The 16,450-nt window shown below is 50.6% G+C and overlaps 1 protein-coding gene across 1 annotated transcript in view; it reads right to left on the bottom strand.

Annotated features, from left to right (window-relative positions):
• Positions 1 to 50: 50 nt before the first annotated feature.
• Positions 51 to 16,450, bottom strand: part of LOC142765708 (dual specificity protein phosphatase 10-like) — a 30,687-nt gene continuing 14,287 nt past the window's right edge. Inside the window, exons 3-4 of the mRNA XM_075867167.1 lie at positions 8,605 to 9,042; positions 51 to 973 (exon numbers count right to left, since the gene is read on the bottom strand). Coding sequence (XP_075723282.1) covers positions 669 to 973; positions 8,605 to 9,042 — 743 coding nt within the window. The 3' untranslated portion in view covers positions 51 to 668. The remainder of the gene's footprint in view (positions 974 to 8,604; positions 9,043 to 16,450) is intronic.

Genomic DNA, 16,450 nt, shown 5'->3' with positions numbered 1-16,450 from the left:
CAGTGAATGACTCACTAGCTGCAAAAACGTGAAAGCAGGTGTGGACAAGCTACGGAGAATGACGTTTATTGTAGCCTTCGAAGGGTCGCTGCCAAAATATTTATCTTAAGTTAAATGTACGACGAGAAGTTCGACTGAGCAAGATTTCACACTGGAGTACAAACAGCACACGAAAAAAAAAAAAGTACGTCACGACACCACATGTCCTTCCTGGCACTTGTAGCAGGCAGACTAGAAGGTCACGCAGCACTCGGCTGCCTCTGAAAGTCCAGTCTTTCCTCTTTTTTTTTTTTTGCATAGACTTTTTTTCATCATCGTTGGTCTGTCGTTGGCAGTGTAGCGTATGTATTCTGACTGAGCAAGATGCGTAGTACCTTCTTCGCAGATGGAACGAGTCCAAGGCATGCGCGCGAGGGGGGTCAGGAGGCACTCTGTGATAGAAGTTTCCTTTCCTTGATGGGGAACGCTGCACATGCCTATGGAACCAGTAACGTATCACAACCAAAAAGTGGTTTAAGCAGTATCTTGGGCACAAATGCAGCGTGGCTTAGTTTTTCTCTGCCTTAAATGACTAAAGCCGCACACAAAACACGCACAAATTGAAGAAGGCTGATGGGGGAGCACGTCGAAGGCACCGGATTGGTCCCTAGGAAGGTAACTTTGCGCTCTCAGACGCCAGCCGTCGAAGACGGCTCGGCGGCGAGCAGTTCGAGCAAGGTGGCCGACGCGCGGCAGCACTGCACGCAGGGCTGTTGGTGCTCGTTCAGGGCGAGCTTCTGTTCCAGCTCGACCAGCTGTCCCATGAAGTTGAGGTTGGGCGAGATGATGGGTCGCTTGGCCTTGAGGTAGCGGTACGCGTCCACCAGGGGCAGTCGCAGGTGGTGCATCAGGTAGGCCACGGTGATCGTCGGAGACCGCGACACGCCCGCGTGGCAGTGCACCAGCACGCGGCTACCGCTCGCATGCGCCTCGTCTGCGGGAGAGAACGGCAAGAGATTCAGTTTACATGCCCACACCCACTCATTTTTATTTTATGGACCAGAGGCATTACAGAGGGCAAATGGTGAAAGCATACACACACAAAAAGAGAAAAACAAACAAAAAAGTAAGTACAATAGAGCCGTACAGAACTTTAGAAGGAATCTGAGTTTGCAGCAGAAATTCTCGTAAACATTAATGTTCATAACGTCCGCGGGTAAATTACTGCGACGTGGCTGATATCATTAATAAAAGTAGACCGTACATCAAGCAAACTTGATAAAGTGTGTCATATTCATCTGTGGCGACGACCGCGTATAGTAAGAAAAAGGCGTTATGCGACACTTCTCTGCGCTGAAGCAAGTATGAGAAGGAAAGTTCAGATTTCATGGAATATATCTGGTTATACTGTAGGCACATGTAGGGGCCTGCAGAAGAAACCAAAAGCTCCAACGAAAACGGTGAAAACTATTCTAGGCGATATCGAAACCAAAACACAATTTTGAAGAGCGCTGCTATCGCGCGCGCCTGCCCACGTGACTGCGGCGCATGCGCGTACGAGGGCTCAATTTGCCCTTGCCCACTGGACGCTTTTTCGCGGTTTCGCGCCGAAGTTTTCAAAAACACAGAGGTAATAATTGGGAGAAATAGTGCGACCAGCTGGACACAAGTGGCTATTCTGTTATCGAATGTGATGCGCACCATCTGACAATGCAAGTCCTGGCAATTACGCAAAGTAAGTAGCTCGGATTGACGAGTTTCACTAGCGAAATATCTGCGCCAACTGCGGGCGGTACTTCACTCTTGCTCGGCAAGTGGTCAGAGCCGATGAATGAACAACCACTTTATCGACATGACGAGCGAGCCGTAAGCGACGCATGATAAGCCCTGTTTGCAACGTGCGCGCAGCGCCACCGTGCTTATCATCGTTCGTGTAGCAGCACCGTCGATAGCAACGCGACCATGAAATGACGCGCTAACGGAACGAGGTTCCTCTCGTTGTTACTTTCTTTCGCACTTTATTTCGTGATTCGCGTTTATCGACTCGCCCGTCAGATCTCACTGTCGCAAATCTTAGCTTGTTAACTCTATGGCTACCCCCCCCCCCCCCCCCCACTGCCTTCACCATTTTTTCTTATTTTGCTTTTTAGTTCGCTTGGCTTGGGCCTGCTGGACACACGCGGTACGTAGGCGCTGCATGCCATGGATGCGGAATTGTTAAAATATAGACTAGCAAACACTGCCCCGCCGCGGTGGTCTAGTGGCTAAGGTACTCGGCTGCTGACCCGCAGGGCGCGGGTTCGAATCCCGGCTGCGGCAGCTGCATTTCCGATGGAGGCGGAAATGTTGTAGGCCCGTGTGCTCAGATTTGGGTGCACGTTAAAGAACCCCAGGTGGTCTAAATTTCCGGAGCCCTCCACTACGGCGTCTCTCATAATCATATAGTGGTTTTGGGACGTTGTTAAAATATAGACTAGCAAACACTAAAGCTAATTAATTAGCGGTACTAATGGGTAGTGCTGTCATCGCGAGGTTTGACAGCTTTAGAATAGGAGGCGGGATATCACATATGACAGTGGAGTCAAACATTAACGCAAAACTTCGGCTACCCTGTTCTGAAACTGCTTACTATTGATCGGTGCAAACTTTCAGAGGGGGTCGGCAGTCCGTTGTTCTAGTTGGCCCGACATATGGGTTATTCAGCGTAAGGATAAGTTAATCTAAGAGCTTTCGGTGGATAACCGTGTCCAAGGCTTTCGAAAGTGATTAAAAGCGCCAACCGGAAAAAAACCTAAACTATCCAGTTAGCTGAGCGTATGCTGCGCGTAGGACATCGTTATACATTCAAGAAAATTAATTGAAGCAGTGATAGATCGTGCTGCGCGAAGGTTACACGGACACAACAAGAAAGCGCGACAGACGAGGCGGCATGAAACGATTGGTGGGAAGTTTCCATTAAAGGGAAACTGGGAGGGCGGGGTCGGCGCATTCTTTTGTTTGCCGGTCGCGACGATGAAGAGTTTGCCTATCGCGGAAGAAACCGGACGCGCCTGGCAATGTTTGCGTCGTGCTGTCGACGGTTTCCGGTTGCAGCGCGCGCGCTGTGTGTTCATCTGAAAGTGGCCATGTTCCTCCGACGCGAGCCTGTATAGCGGGAAATCCCCCGTTACGGGGGAGAGGCGATGTTCGCGGAATTTCACTTGGCCACGCCGGTGGCAAACACAATGCGAAGCAGGTCGATTACTACACCTGGTGTGATACGACTGCTCCGAATGAAACTCTCGAGAAAAAAGCGCGAAGCCGGTCACTCACGAAGTTGCAACAAGTCGGCTCAAAGTTTCATTCTTGCTGCTAGAAAAGTTTGTCGTGCACCAACAACGAGCCGCTGAATCGTATGCGTATAGCTGAGGAAGTTTGTTTTTAGACTTACAAGATACACAAAAAGTAGATGCTTGACGTTCTTGATTTTAAAAAATACTAATAAAGAAATAAAAAAAACGGGGAGAATGATAAAACTAACGAGTTCACAATGCTGGTTGCACTTCGCGAAACGTGACGCACGCAAAAAACAATGATTGATTGATATGTGGGGTTTAACGTCCCAAAACCACAATATGATTATGAGAGACGCCGTAGTGGAGGGCTCCGGAAATTTAGACCACCTGGATTCTTTAACGTGCACCCAAATCTGAGTACACGGGCCTACAACATTTCCGCCTCCATCGGAAATGCAGCCGCCGCAGCCGGGATTCGAACCCGCGCCCTGCGGGTCAGCAGCCGAGTACCTTAGCCACTAGACCACCGCGGCGGGGCACGCACGCAAAAAAACAAACAAAAACAAGAAGATTCGCCTGAAAAGGCTGGCCCAAAGCGCAGTCGCTAAACTCTGTCCCGAAATCGTGCCATTATGTTTTATTTATGTATTATTATTTCATTTCTTTATTATAATTTTTTTATTATGCGTAGCGTCCCATTTCGCGGTCGCGTTGATCAGGAAACGGTTGAAAACTCTGGCTGCAGTTGTCAGCACAGAAAGAATGACGTGTCCCACTCGCTATACTTCCACGAAATGCCGCTAAACGATGACTATATAGTCCTCCGATCGCTATTAATTATACGGATTCGGTGACGTGGCGCATATGTATGACAAATCGGTTCCTTTCTCTGCGGCAACTTGTTGCGCTCACTCTAGCACAGACTGTCGCGCATAATAGCAGCATTCTGCCCCGCCGTGGTGGTCTAGTGGCTAAGGTACTCGGCTGCTGACCCGCAGGTCGCGGGTTCGAATCCCGGCTGCGGCGGCTGCATTTCCGATGGAGGCGGAAATGTTGTAGGTCCGTGTGCTCAGATTTGGGTGCACGTTAAAGAACCCCAGGTGGCCGAAATTTCCGGAGCCCTCCACTACGGCGTCTCTCATAATCATATGGTGGTTTTGGGACGTTAAACCCCACAAATCAATCAATTAATAGCAGCATTCTCAAGTTGTTCGCAGTTTCGAATAACTGTAACTCGGTTACCAATCAAGACAGAAACACATGCTCCGCCCCCAAAAGCCCCAGAACCGCGGCGCCCCTAGCGGCCATCTGTGAGAGTTGAATTTTTTTAGACGGTTTTCATAGTAACTATAAATAAGTTTTCGCTGCTAACGCGCGTAGTACGCATTATAATGATTAAAGGTTCTTTGGCCCTACTTAAGTTATTTCGTTTCCCGCCAAAAGTGATGTCTGAATCTTTGCCGAAGTTGCACAGAGACTTCCAAATTATCGACCAAAAACCAGCGACACTAATGCGTGTCTGTAATGATAAACTCACCTACCATAGGCGAGAATGAGGTGACGTCACATGAAGTAACGAGCCATTGCCTTTGGCGGGAGAGCCTACGGTGTCGGGCGGGGCTCATATTTTTTAGTTTTTTTTATGTTGTCATCGAGTATAACGTAAAGAACACCTGGTCCCGCAGCAACGGTTCGACCCACGCGATCTGACGCACGTGGCGGTATGACGCCACGGCAACGTGCCTGTTCCCGGAAGACCTTCGAAGTGCCTTCGCTACGCGTGGTGGATTCGTCTATACTACTTATTCTTTTTTTTCTTCGAGCCGTCAACTAACGAGGCAAAGAAGCGCAACGCGCTTTTTAGACGAAGATGACGAGAAACTCGAAAACTTATAACAAAACGCAAAAAAACGAAAAAAAAAAAGAGGAACGCCATCATCAATCCCACGACAGCGCTTCCTTGTCGATACCCTTAAAGCCCCTGAATGGGTACACCGACCACGACTTCCTTGCAGATTGCCACGAGATCGTAGACGCGCCAACAAAATTTGTTTATTTATTTCTTTTTGAAGATAATGTTATGTCTTGCTCCAACCGAATCCCGTAACACCGTACGGAATCTGAGTGCGATGCATATACTCGAGTTCCCCCGTGAGAAGATGCGGGTGGCTTTTTTTTTTCATAGTCACGTCATTTTAAATGTATAATCTGTGGGGTTTAACGTCCCAAAAACCACCATATTATTACGAGAGACGCCACATGATTACGAGATTTTAAATCTATTTACCCACGTACTGCCAACGCTCGTTATAGCACTGGATATCATGTTGGCGGATTGCCCCAAAAAATCGACTAAATTTGCACGCTACACCATTCAAGCGTTAGTAATTTTGCACAGTATAACAATCGGAGAACACACAACGGATGACGTCACATCGAATGTGCCGTGGGAACGCAAAAAAAAAAAAGAAGGGAGAGAGGAGGAGGAGGACGCGTACGGCGACAAGAAAAGACATCGCTAGCAAGCAGTCTCGGTCCCCCACCGCCGCGTGTTTCCCCCCGCCATCTCCATTCCCACGCCTTCCAAGACGTAGCAACTAGCCCCAACTTCGCGTCCTTTCGCGATAACGTCATATAGTGTACGCCGCCGGTCAGCGATGTGGCGCGCGTGCATCTGAAAATGCGTCACGGCTCGCATGACCTGTCCCTTTCCCCCCCCCCCCCTCCCTTTCCGCTCCTCGTCCGACGCGCGTCAAACATCGCACTAGATTGGACGTTCGTTGCCGTCGCTCCCCCTTCTTACCGTGGGTGACAAGGCCACGCGTATAAGAAGCAAATCGCGTTAAAACGTTATACAACGACACAGCCATACCAAAAGCGCGCGCGTACGCGACGCAAGGGGAAAGGAACAATACCAGCAGCGTGAGTACGCGCCGTTTTTGACCCCCCCCCCCCCCCTTCCCCATCCACGTTCGCTGTCAACGCATCGGTGTGTGTGTGTGATTCACACAACCGAACCAAAACTCCCGAGTCGCACCCGCTTTCAAAAGCGGCGCGCACCCCGGTGACGTCACGGCTCCCTCCGTTCGTGACGTCATGGTCGCGAGGCCACGTGTTCTCGCCGCCGCGCGCTGGTGGTGACGCACTGACAGGCGGGCAGGTAGGCTGGGGCCGCTAACAATGGACAGCGCAGCTGCGGACTACGCGAACCCCGGGCGCGCTAGCTGAGTCACACACCCGTCTTCTTCTTCTTCATCCCTACGCGCGGACGGGGGATGCCCTTTCGCGGTGACGAGGGGAATGAGCGGGGTGGTGTCAACAGTTGCACTACTGCCGCTCTCGGACTCGCTGGCCTGGTGTGAGCCATCGGGCACGATGATGTCAGCGCGAGAGTGCCATGCAGCGCGGATTCCCAGCGATCGGCGCGTGCGACCATCTGCGCATGCGTCATGCACACTCGCCCTCTGTGATCGGGGACGGAGGACACCTCATCCCCAAACGGCTGCTCGCGAGTGAATAATAGGGATGCGTAATAAAGTGCACAAAAGTAAGTAACCCGGCCAACTGCGAATACATGGAAAGACAAGCGAACTTACGTAGCCCTGCATGAGACTGGAAGCTACTGCGCCCCAGCACTGGGAGTCTACAGTGGTCTCCATACTCGCGTGCACAAACTTCCTTCTATCTGAAGATTTGCAGCTAGGACGCGTGGCATCTTCATTTACGACGTCTTCGCAGAACATACATGAAAAGGGGGACACGCAATGCAGTGGCAAGCGCTACGTTTGTCTTCTTCGCCTTCGTCGGCATTTGCGCTGTCTGTTGGACCAACAAGCCTTCGTCCGTATTTGCGCTCTTCTCTTCAGACTGTTGGACCAGCGAGCCCAAGTGAAAACTCTTCTCGACTTCCGCTCATGCCGGATGAAGCTCCGGACCTGTCGCGACCGCCGGTATAGACAGACCAGAAGGCTTGACCTCTGCAGTGCTGTCGAGATATACGCCCTTTTACGAGATTATTTTCCTCGACTAAATAGCGCATTCGCACCGTAGCTGCAAGTTCAATTATGCTGCCGCCACCACTCCTTAGGTGAATATAGCCGCTTGCATAGTCCCAAATAATGATGAAATCAGTTATGTGTAATACGTAGTGAGTGATAAGTTGTGCTTTCCTACCAGTGGTGGTTTGCCGCGCGTGCGACAATACTGCGCCATCGGGATCGGCATGAAGCTATCTGAGTCCACGAAAACTGCATTAGCTTACCACTCTCTATATATCAATACAATAGACAGAGAATGAAAATGTTACTTTCGACTCCGAGTTGTCTTAGGCAAATGAATATATGATCCGTGCGCCTTTAAATTCGCAAGGGAAGGAAAGGTGGTAGAAGCGGAGGCTCGGGGAAGATAAGGATCTGTCACTTCCCATCTTTCGTTCTCGCCTCTTTTATGTTCACGAGGTTAAAAAACAACCAATAAGGAAAAGAATCAGCAACTCGCCCAGCAGTCTGTGCTTATCAAAGAAACGAAGGTGCGCGTTCATCACATTCCGACAAACAGATTGATTGATTTGTGGGGTTTAACGTCCCAAAACCACCATATGATTATGAGAGACGCCGTAGTGGAGGGCTCCGGAAATTTCGACCGCCTGGGGTTCTTTAACGTGCACCCAAATCTGAGCACAGGGGCCTACAACATTTCCGCCTCCATCGGAAATGCAGCCGCCGCAGCCGGGATACGAACCCGCGACCTGTGGGCCAGCAGCCGAGTACCTAAGCCACTAGACCACCGCGGCGGGGCGGGAAACAGAAAGTACAAAAAAACTTGTTGAGGGGCTAGTTGGAACGTCATGGATGGAATAGACAGCGCTGCAACGTTCACAATGACGGCAGACAAAAGATGTCCCCACGTGAGCAGCGCGCAGAACGTCACCGCGCGTAACACCTGAGTCGGCCAAAGTTCGCCTTGAGCAGTTCACGTCCCCACACGGGTTATCTGAGTTTTGCGTTCGCATCACATAAGGCCCAGATGAAGACAGGTCCTGGCTTTACACGTGTGCATGTCTATGCTGACTGCAGCGCTCTACTTAGAGAGGCGCGCACAGAGCTCAATGGGTGCTATCGTGCACACTGTCGAATTCCGCCGCATCGTCAGATTTCGTAATCGCGCGCCATTTTAAGCCAATCAGAGAGGCCGCGGTAAGCCTCTGGGCCAATCGGGCCATGACAATCGGGGGTCTGACGAATGGCAACAACTGACGACCGGACCAGAACGGAACACGTGCAGCAACAGGAGCACAGTATATAAGCGCGAACTAGATAACGACGTATCACGGCCGATTCCGGGCACGTACCTAAGAACTGGAAGGCGTCGTCGAAGAACTGCTTCAGGTTCTGGTGGCAGCTGTCCGACGCCGGCAGGCGCTTGCAACGTAGCCCCGGACAGTGCTCCTGCTGTACTCCCGCCGTGTCCGTGCCGGCGGGAGTAACGCCGTTGGCGGGAGGAACGGAGTTGGCGGGAGTAACGCCGTTGGCGGGAGTAACGGAGTTGGCGGGAGTAACGGCGTTGGTTTGCTGCAGCGCCGGCGTCACGTGGAGCACGTAGCCGACGCCCAGCCTCCGGAGCAGCTCGGCGTCTCGGGCGTCACGCTCGTTGCCCAGCAACAGGAAAGGTAGGACGCACGTAGCGGGCCACTGCGACACGTCGCGCACCGCCTCGGACTCGACGCAAGGTGGCGCGGCGCTGCTCGTGCACTCGTGGGCAAACTGCCGCTGGAACTCCCGAAAGCCACCTGTGAAACACCACACGATAAAACGCAAACGCTTGTAGTATCCATCTGCCGGAACAACGCATACAGTCGTGAACAATGTGAAAGCGAACACTGAAACAACAGTATGCCAGCTTGGGCTAGTTGGTATGACATGACGATAGTTATAGCGCGACAACAAAACGACGACACCTTCGTGTCCGTCTTGTCTCTGCGTCGTCGTTCTGGTCACGCGCTATAACTATCGTCGCACTGAAACTGCGTTTTAAATGCCGCAGCGGCTAAACGAAGAAGGCAAGCGGACAAGTGTTTGACAGAAGTGCACGGGTGTAACATCGATAGCTGGAAACAAAAACATGCAATCGTGAACAATATGAACGAGAACAGTGAAATGACATCTTAGAGGCGATAGCGGCTAAACGCAGTTGACCAACGGAAAAAAAAAAAGTGTTGGACACAAGCACACGTGTAATCTACATTTATAAATATAACGTTACGTTTATGCGCGTTAGCACCTTCATGTTTACAGCAACATCCGCACAATTTTAACGATACCGGACGCAACAAAGGGCGCAGGGCGGAAGGCATCTGGCACGCGGAATCGGTGCGTATTCTGTTTGCGCCTCGGTTCAATGCTTCCTCGCTCGTGTCCTGTATTGTGTGTGTGTGTGTGTGTGTGTGTGTGTGTGTGTGTGTGTGTGTGTGTGTGTGTCTCGAGAGGGGAGGGGGGCGCTGAAGTAAGGCACAAGCGTCCTCGAAAAACACGTAGCGCCACCTGTAGACCGTAGCACCGGCTGGGCTGTACTGAACAACGAGGGCAACGCATTGCATGAAGCTAAGTGCTCCGATCATGTTGTAGGCCCGTGTGCTCAGATTTGGGTGCACATTAAAGAACCCCAGGTGGTCAAAATTTCCGGAGCCCTCCACTACGGCGTCTCTCATAATCATATAGTGGTTTTGGGACGTTAAACCCCACATATCAATCAATCAATCATTAAGTGCTCCGATCGGCGCACACGAATAGAATCGGCAACGATTCGTAGGGTGAAAACGGATGTTTGCAGCACCGAATCCACCTGCCGTCGCCAGCGCGCAGTCTTCCAGTTACGCCCGCGGCTGAGGTGCATACCATTCCTGACACAGTCGAATGGCGTAATTACAATGAACATCGTTTTCAGCCGTCAGACTCGACGCAATGGGGCTAAATTCGTGTTCCTCGCGTGTTGGATCGACATACAAGAAACATCCCTACTGAAACGTTCCGTATGCGATGTCCGATAATTCCGTATGTTTCCGTAAGTATCTTACGGAAATATATGGAAAATATATGGGAAACGTGTGTATTCTTTATGGAAACATATGGAATTATTGGACTCGCATACGGAACGTTTCAGTAGGGATATGAACGACACGGAATTGGGCATTAGTCCAGCTGTACACGCCAATGCAAGCGTATCAACCAGCGGCGGTTTTTCAATCACCTTTGCCACCCATGACTATAAACTACAACGCGACACCGGCAAGTGGACCTCTAATCCTCAATAGCGACCGTATCGTTGTGGCAACTCACTCGTATTCTCCATATGCGCTGGGTCGCACGAAAAAAAGAAAAAAAAAAGACCGCCGCGTTGCTTCAAGCCCGTGTGCGGGGCCGCGGCCGCAAGTATACAGCGCAAGCTATACGCTGCCGCGGCGTTCGAATCTCGCGCGCGTGTGTGACTAATACGCTCCATTGATCGCCTCCATCAGGGGGACGACGAATGAGCGAGCTAGCAAGGTGGGGGGGGGGGGGGGGGGGGAGAAGAAGAGCGCAGCCGAAACGTCGCTGCCCTGACGTCGAGGCCCGTGATTCATCGCAGCGTCATCACGCGAGTGCCGCGCGCGTTTGACTCACGACGACTCCGCAGCCGAAGCACACCCCGCATCTTCTTCACCGACGGTTGATTGGGTGCGTCACGTGACTGCGTGCAAACACGTCACCCCCAGGGGTGTACCGGCAACACCGCACCGGGTGACCGGTGGTTATGGAGACACGGAGCTTTTAAATCTAATGCAGAGGTGGTGTACTCGTGTTGGTTGTTGCAATCACCGCGCTCTTCGTAACGTGTGGTGTGAAGATAACTTCGTTTAGTATCGTGAGCTTGGCGAACAGATGGGCCCGTCGAATCGACCCCGCGAGCACCAACAAAGCCAAGCGGTCACTTAGCAGGGCATGGTCTTGGTTAGTTAGTAAAGTTTGGTAGAAAAAAAAAACGGCGTTATCGATCATGTGTGATCTTAAATATTCTTTCGGAGGCCGCTGGCAAAGCTTCAACTTGGGCTAGTTGATACGACATTCTACAGATCGAGCTAGACAAGTAGTAAGCCACCATGCAAGTAGTGCACAGTTGGCCGATAGTATACATGAAACAACAGAGGTTCGTAACTTTTTTCAAAGGGACACTAAAAACAAGCAACAATTTACGTTAAAGTGAAAGCGCACGTCAAAAACAATATTATCAGCAGTAGCGCTTTACTTACCGATAAATGAAGGTAAATACACGATAACACGTGCGCTACGCATAGGACATTCGCAAAATGATCCAGATGACGTCAGAGGTACCGCCTACAATCAATCACTAGTAATCGGACTAGCTGCTCTAAATAAAGAACCTTCCGGGCATCAAGAGACGCAATAAAATGTTGCTTGTTCGTTTAAGTTTGATTCATTAAAAAAAAAAATACCCGACGGCCGTTATATGTGGAATGGCGCGAGTGGTTTAAAAGTTCAATTTTCGCCTGGTTAACCTGGACAAGTCGTGCCATCCAGCGGGGCCCAGTTGAACCGAGCACGTCTGCCATCTCGGAGGTCATGGCAAGAAATTGTTCAATGGCTGTTCTTGCTGCTATGGCTCCCGCTGCTTTCATTCTGCTGCTATTAGTGTCGGCGGCCACGCAGTAAAGTCGGGCAACGTTGTGCACTGCAACAGTGACGTGACACGTTGCGCTCGAAACGGGTAGTTTGAAGTGCGCTAACCCGATGCGGACCACTAAAACGTGATTTTACTTCAAAATAAGCACTTCCTTGGCACAAAGGTAACAACACTACTAGGTTTCTGGACCGCTGTTTGAACAATTGACTTCGACTTAATAGTTGCCTTGAGTGTCCTTTTAAAAATAGTCGGACGTGTTGCGATGATTTCGGCAAGTTCACCGATCATATCTGCGGCGACTGACGTCAAGAACTTAAGTTCGTCTTTCCAGATGTGCCAATTTGAAGATAACCTCCTTTCCTGTGCATTTTACCTACTACTTTTTGTATCGTAATCGGCCGGCATGATATCGGGGATAACCTTTGAGCGAATTCATCTGCCGTATGTATCTCAGTACAAGCGTCACTGCTGGCTAATCGGCCTAGCGATATAGCTAAGGGAGGTGGCTACATTCACAGCCAGAACAGCAACGCCATATCTATTCAATCTCAACTGAACGACTGCGTTGTGAGCCGTACATTCACTAAACATCGCTAAGCTGGCTATTAGCACGGCAACTTAGAAAGCAGCATAGAAAAAGAAGAAAAAAAAATCCGCCATATCCACGAAGTGAATGATGATGAGTGGGCGAAGCTCCGGAGGTAGACCTGGTAAGCCATGAATCCTCTGTACATTTTGCCCACTCGATTTTATTACATCGCTCCCCCTAGCGTACGTCGCCGCACTAAATCGAACGATTGCCTTCAACCAATGACACGCGCCATATGTGACATCATTCCTATTTTATAAGATCTCGCGTCTTTCATCAACTACAAGTACCGCTTTCTAGTTTATAACATCTTGCATCTTTTCATCATCAGCTACAAGTACCACCATCTAGTAAACACTACAAGAACTAAACGAGAGATGGCTACATACAGGGGACGGTACCGCCATCTAGTGAACAGTGCAAGAACTAAACTAGAGGTGGCTACATACAGGGGACGGTACCGCCATCTAGTGAACACTGCAAGAACTAAACTAGAGGTGGCTACATACAGGCTACAGGGGACGCACAGCCCACGCCCTAAGGAGCTTCGCCCCTAAAAAAAATGTTACATGTAGTCTATAAGGCACATGTAATACACGCACGACAGCGTCAATCGTCCGCGAAGCGCCTTCCCTCGTTGCACAATCTCGCACCTTGCACAACACCACCGATAGGAAGCAAAGAGAGAGAGAGAGAGAGAAAACCTGCCGCGGCAAAACAATGGGGTCCCTCGATCCGGTCTTCAACGCCAACGGCCCATTGTCCACGCATCGTGCCCTCTTTGTTATCAGCTGCACACTCTCATCAGCCGGCGCATAATGTCCAATACCCCCTTTTGTTTTGAAATGTCTATAGGCTTTAATTTACGCAACCTCATCAGACACGTAATACTCTAGAAATGAACACACCCTTAAGCCTGTCACGTTCGCGCGAAAGCGTGACCAATAAAAAAAAAAGTCGCCTTTGAAACACTGCAGTGAATGCTAGTGAGCTGTCCAGTGTGGAGTTCTTTTTATTGTTATTATTATTATTATTGAGTGGCTTGGGACGTACGCTGCTTGCACGTAAGTTGCTCAAGAGGCTACCAGATCGATTGGCAGAGTCCCTGGCATTGAACAGAACTGGTCTGTTTCAAATGCTCCCGAGTTTTCAACGCAGCCTTTTTCGATTCAACGCCGCTCGCAGGCGCGTAACAACATACACCTCTATTGCTAGTACTGAAGGAAAGAAGTGTATACGTTTAAGAGTTCGTTTTTATTTGTTCAAACGCAATATTAATGAGAACTAACAGACAATGCTGCCAAGAAAAGTATAGGGGATATTATTGGAAGTAATTACAATCTAATTGTGATTGATGATTGATTCGTGGGGGTTTAATGTCCCAAAACCACCGTATGATTATAAGAGACGCCGTAGTGGAGGACTCCGGAAATTTCGACCACTTGAGGTTCTTTAACGTGCTCCCAAATCTGAGCACACGGGCCTACAGTATTTTCGAATCTAATTGTGAAGAAAGAAAAGTGAACAAAAAAAAAGATAACCGTGTCGCGTGCAGGGACCAGTGTATGCACAAAGCGTGTACACGAATCCCACGGCAAGTTATCTTTACAGTAGGCACATTTTTATTTTTACAGTAGGCAGCTTGTGCCCTTCTGTCATGCTCTCTCGTATAAAACCCTGCGATTTAAATGTTCACCAGGTGTATGCTATCGCGCAACTTCACGCCGCGGTACTTCACCGTGCGTGATCCGATAGGACACATCAACGACCGAATGACGTGAAAACAGCTGGAACCCGAACGCCTGCTGCGTAGCGGGGAACATGGCGTCGGTGGCGACGTCAGCCGCGGCGCGGCGCCACGTTCCTACTCATCGGTATCGGGAAACAGTGCGAAGCCCCTCTTCGAACCCTTTCTTTTATATGTCGATGTGCTAGGCATTAACAGCCAGTGATTAGCGCTGGCCGCCAGTAGTACATCGTCACTGCATATGACAAAGACCCCCCCCCCTCTCACGGCTTTCCTCTCCGGGAAGTCGGGGACGAAAGGCAGGTCGCCATGAGAAATTCGCCGTCGCATCAGTTTTCTTTTTAATTTGTGCACCGTCCGTTGCGAAGCTTGTTTTGTGTAATTAACGGGGGGAGGGGGTGTGTCACTGCGGTGAAAGCCCGCGCCTCCGAGCACACATACATGTGGACAACTCCGCGCATGCCTATGATTCCAAACATTTTTTTTTTGTTTTCACTTATATCAACCGATGATCAAGTAGTACCTCCAGTCACTTTCGAACTCGAGGAGGGCTTGTAAAGTGACGCACGTCTTCCATTAGCGGGCCTTGTTGGAATAAAACATGGGATCCCCCCCCCCTCCCCCGTTGCTCTTCTTGCGGGTGTGACTCATCACGATAGTTATAGCGCGAGAACAAAACCACGACACAGACAAGAAAGACACGAGCGGTAGCACTCGTGTCTTTCGTGTCTTTCTTGTGTCTGTGTCGTCGTTTTGTTCTCGCGCTCGCTCATGTATTTCTTGTCTCTGTGTCGTCGTTTTGTTCTCGCGCTATAACTATCGTCATGCCATACCAACTAGCCCAAGCTGCCACACTTCTGTGTGACTCATCACCGCGATGGGCGCACCACGCAGACTTGCGAGGTGGTTCGGACACGTGATCCAGGCGAGAGCCCCTCCGCCGCGGCAACGGTGCCGAGAACCGTGCACGAAAGAAAGAGACCGCAGAACTGCCGCTGGCAGCGCTCCAACATGGCGGGCTGCGACCACGACGGTTTTTCCTGCTTCGTTCGCAAAAAGGAACGCTTCTTCTTCCGAAGCATACGTACGCACGCGAGTTCTCACGTAGGGCGAGACTACAGTGCGCCCTCGTAACGGCCACCAGGTGTCCGACCCGGCGACGACCATCGACGGGGAAGTCCCGTGACTGTGTACCGTCGGGGCCAAGGGCCTGAGGGGCCGGCTGAGCGTGTGACTCAGCGCCGGCGGCCACATTTGCAGCCGTCCTTGGGAGGCCGCGTCCTTTGAAGGTGAACGGCGGAACCGGACACGCCGTGAAAAGCCGGTTTGCTGCTGCAGCGGCCTCGCTTTTGCTGCTGGCGTCATGTTTTCGCACCTGTTGTGTGTGTGTGCGTTGGTAATGATGGCAGAGTTATTTCTTTGTTTCTTGCAGCTCGCTTCGGCCTTCGTTACGTCGCCGTCCGGCCAGCGCAACACTCACACCACTCGCCTACTGTACGCATCCAAATGAGGCCTCAGAGATCGCGCCCTGGCGACCTCGGAGGCCACGCTCCCTGAACACAAACTTTCGGCTGTTGCTGCTGTCTCTCTTCCTTCCCTATACTCTCTCCCAGACGCACACTCTCTCGTGCTTCGGCATCTGTTGTGTGCCGTTCTGGGCCCTCCCTATACCGACGGTAACATGCAATTCGTTCAACCAAACTACCGACTCCGCAGATCACGCTCGAACTGTGGCCGCCCTTTTGTAGTACAGTGCTGCCCCCTTCTGGTTACGAATGGAGTTACATGTGACTCATAGATGAGTTTTCGAAGAAGTATATTAACGAGCAAGATGCACGAAAAATCGAAGGACAGAGTGACGTCCTGCGCAGAACATTCCTTCTTTTCTATAGAACATTCAAAGACTAGAGGGTGCCGCCGCCTGGGCTTGTCAAAGGCTTTTTTTTTTGTTGTTGCTTTAGTATCTCCTGAAGTCAGTCGATAAGGTCAGGAAAGGTAAAATTCACCAACCCGACTGTTTTGGTGCAGTACGTACGTCCAACGTATAGCACTGTTCGTTCAGTTGTGCAAGATACAAAACGGCATGGTTGACAACAGCTGAATACGGCGGCACTTGAACCCACTCGTAAAATAGGGGACAAGCCAACTGGTGGTAATGATTGATGGGGCGAAAAAGAAAAACAA

This window comes from Rhipicephalus microplus, chromosome 6 (assembly GCF_043290135.1).
Source record: "Rhipicephalus microplus isolate Deutch F79 chromosome 6, USDA_Rmic, whole genome shotgun sequence".
Taxonomy (NCBI): domain Eukaryota; kingdom Metazoa; phylum Arthropoda; class Arachnida; order Ixodida; family Ixodidae; genus Rhipicephalus; species Rhipicephalus microplus.
Note: the sequence above shows the minus strand (reverse complement) of the source record. Positions and strands in the feature narration are given on the sequence as shown.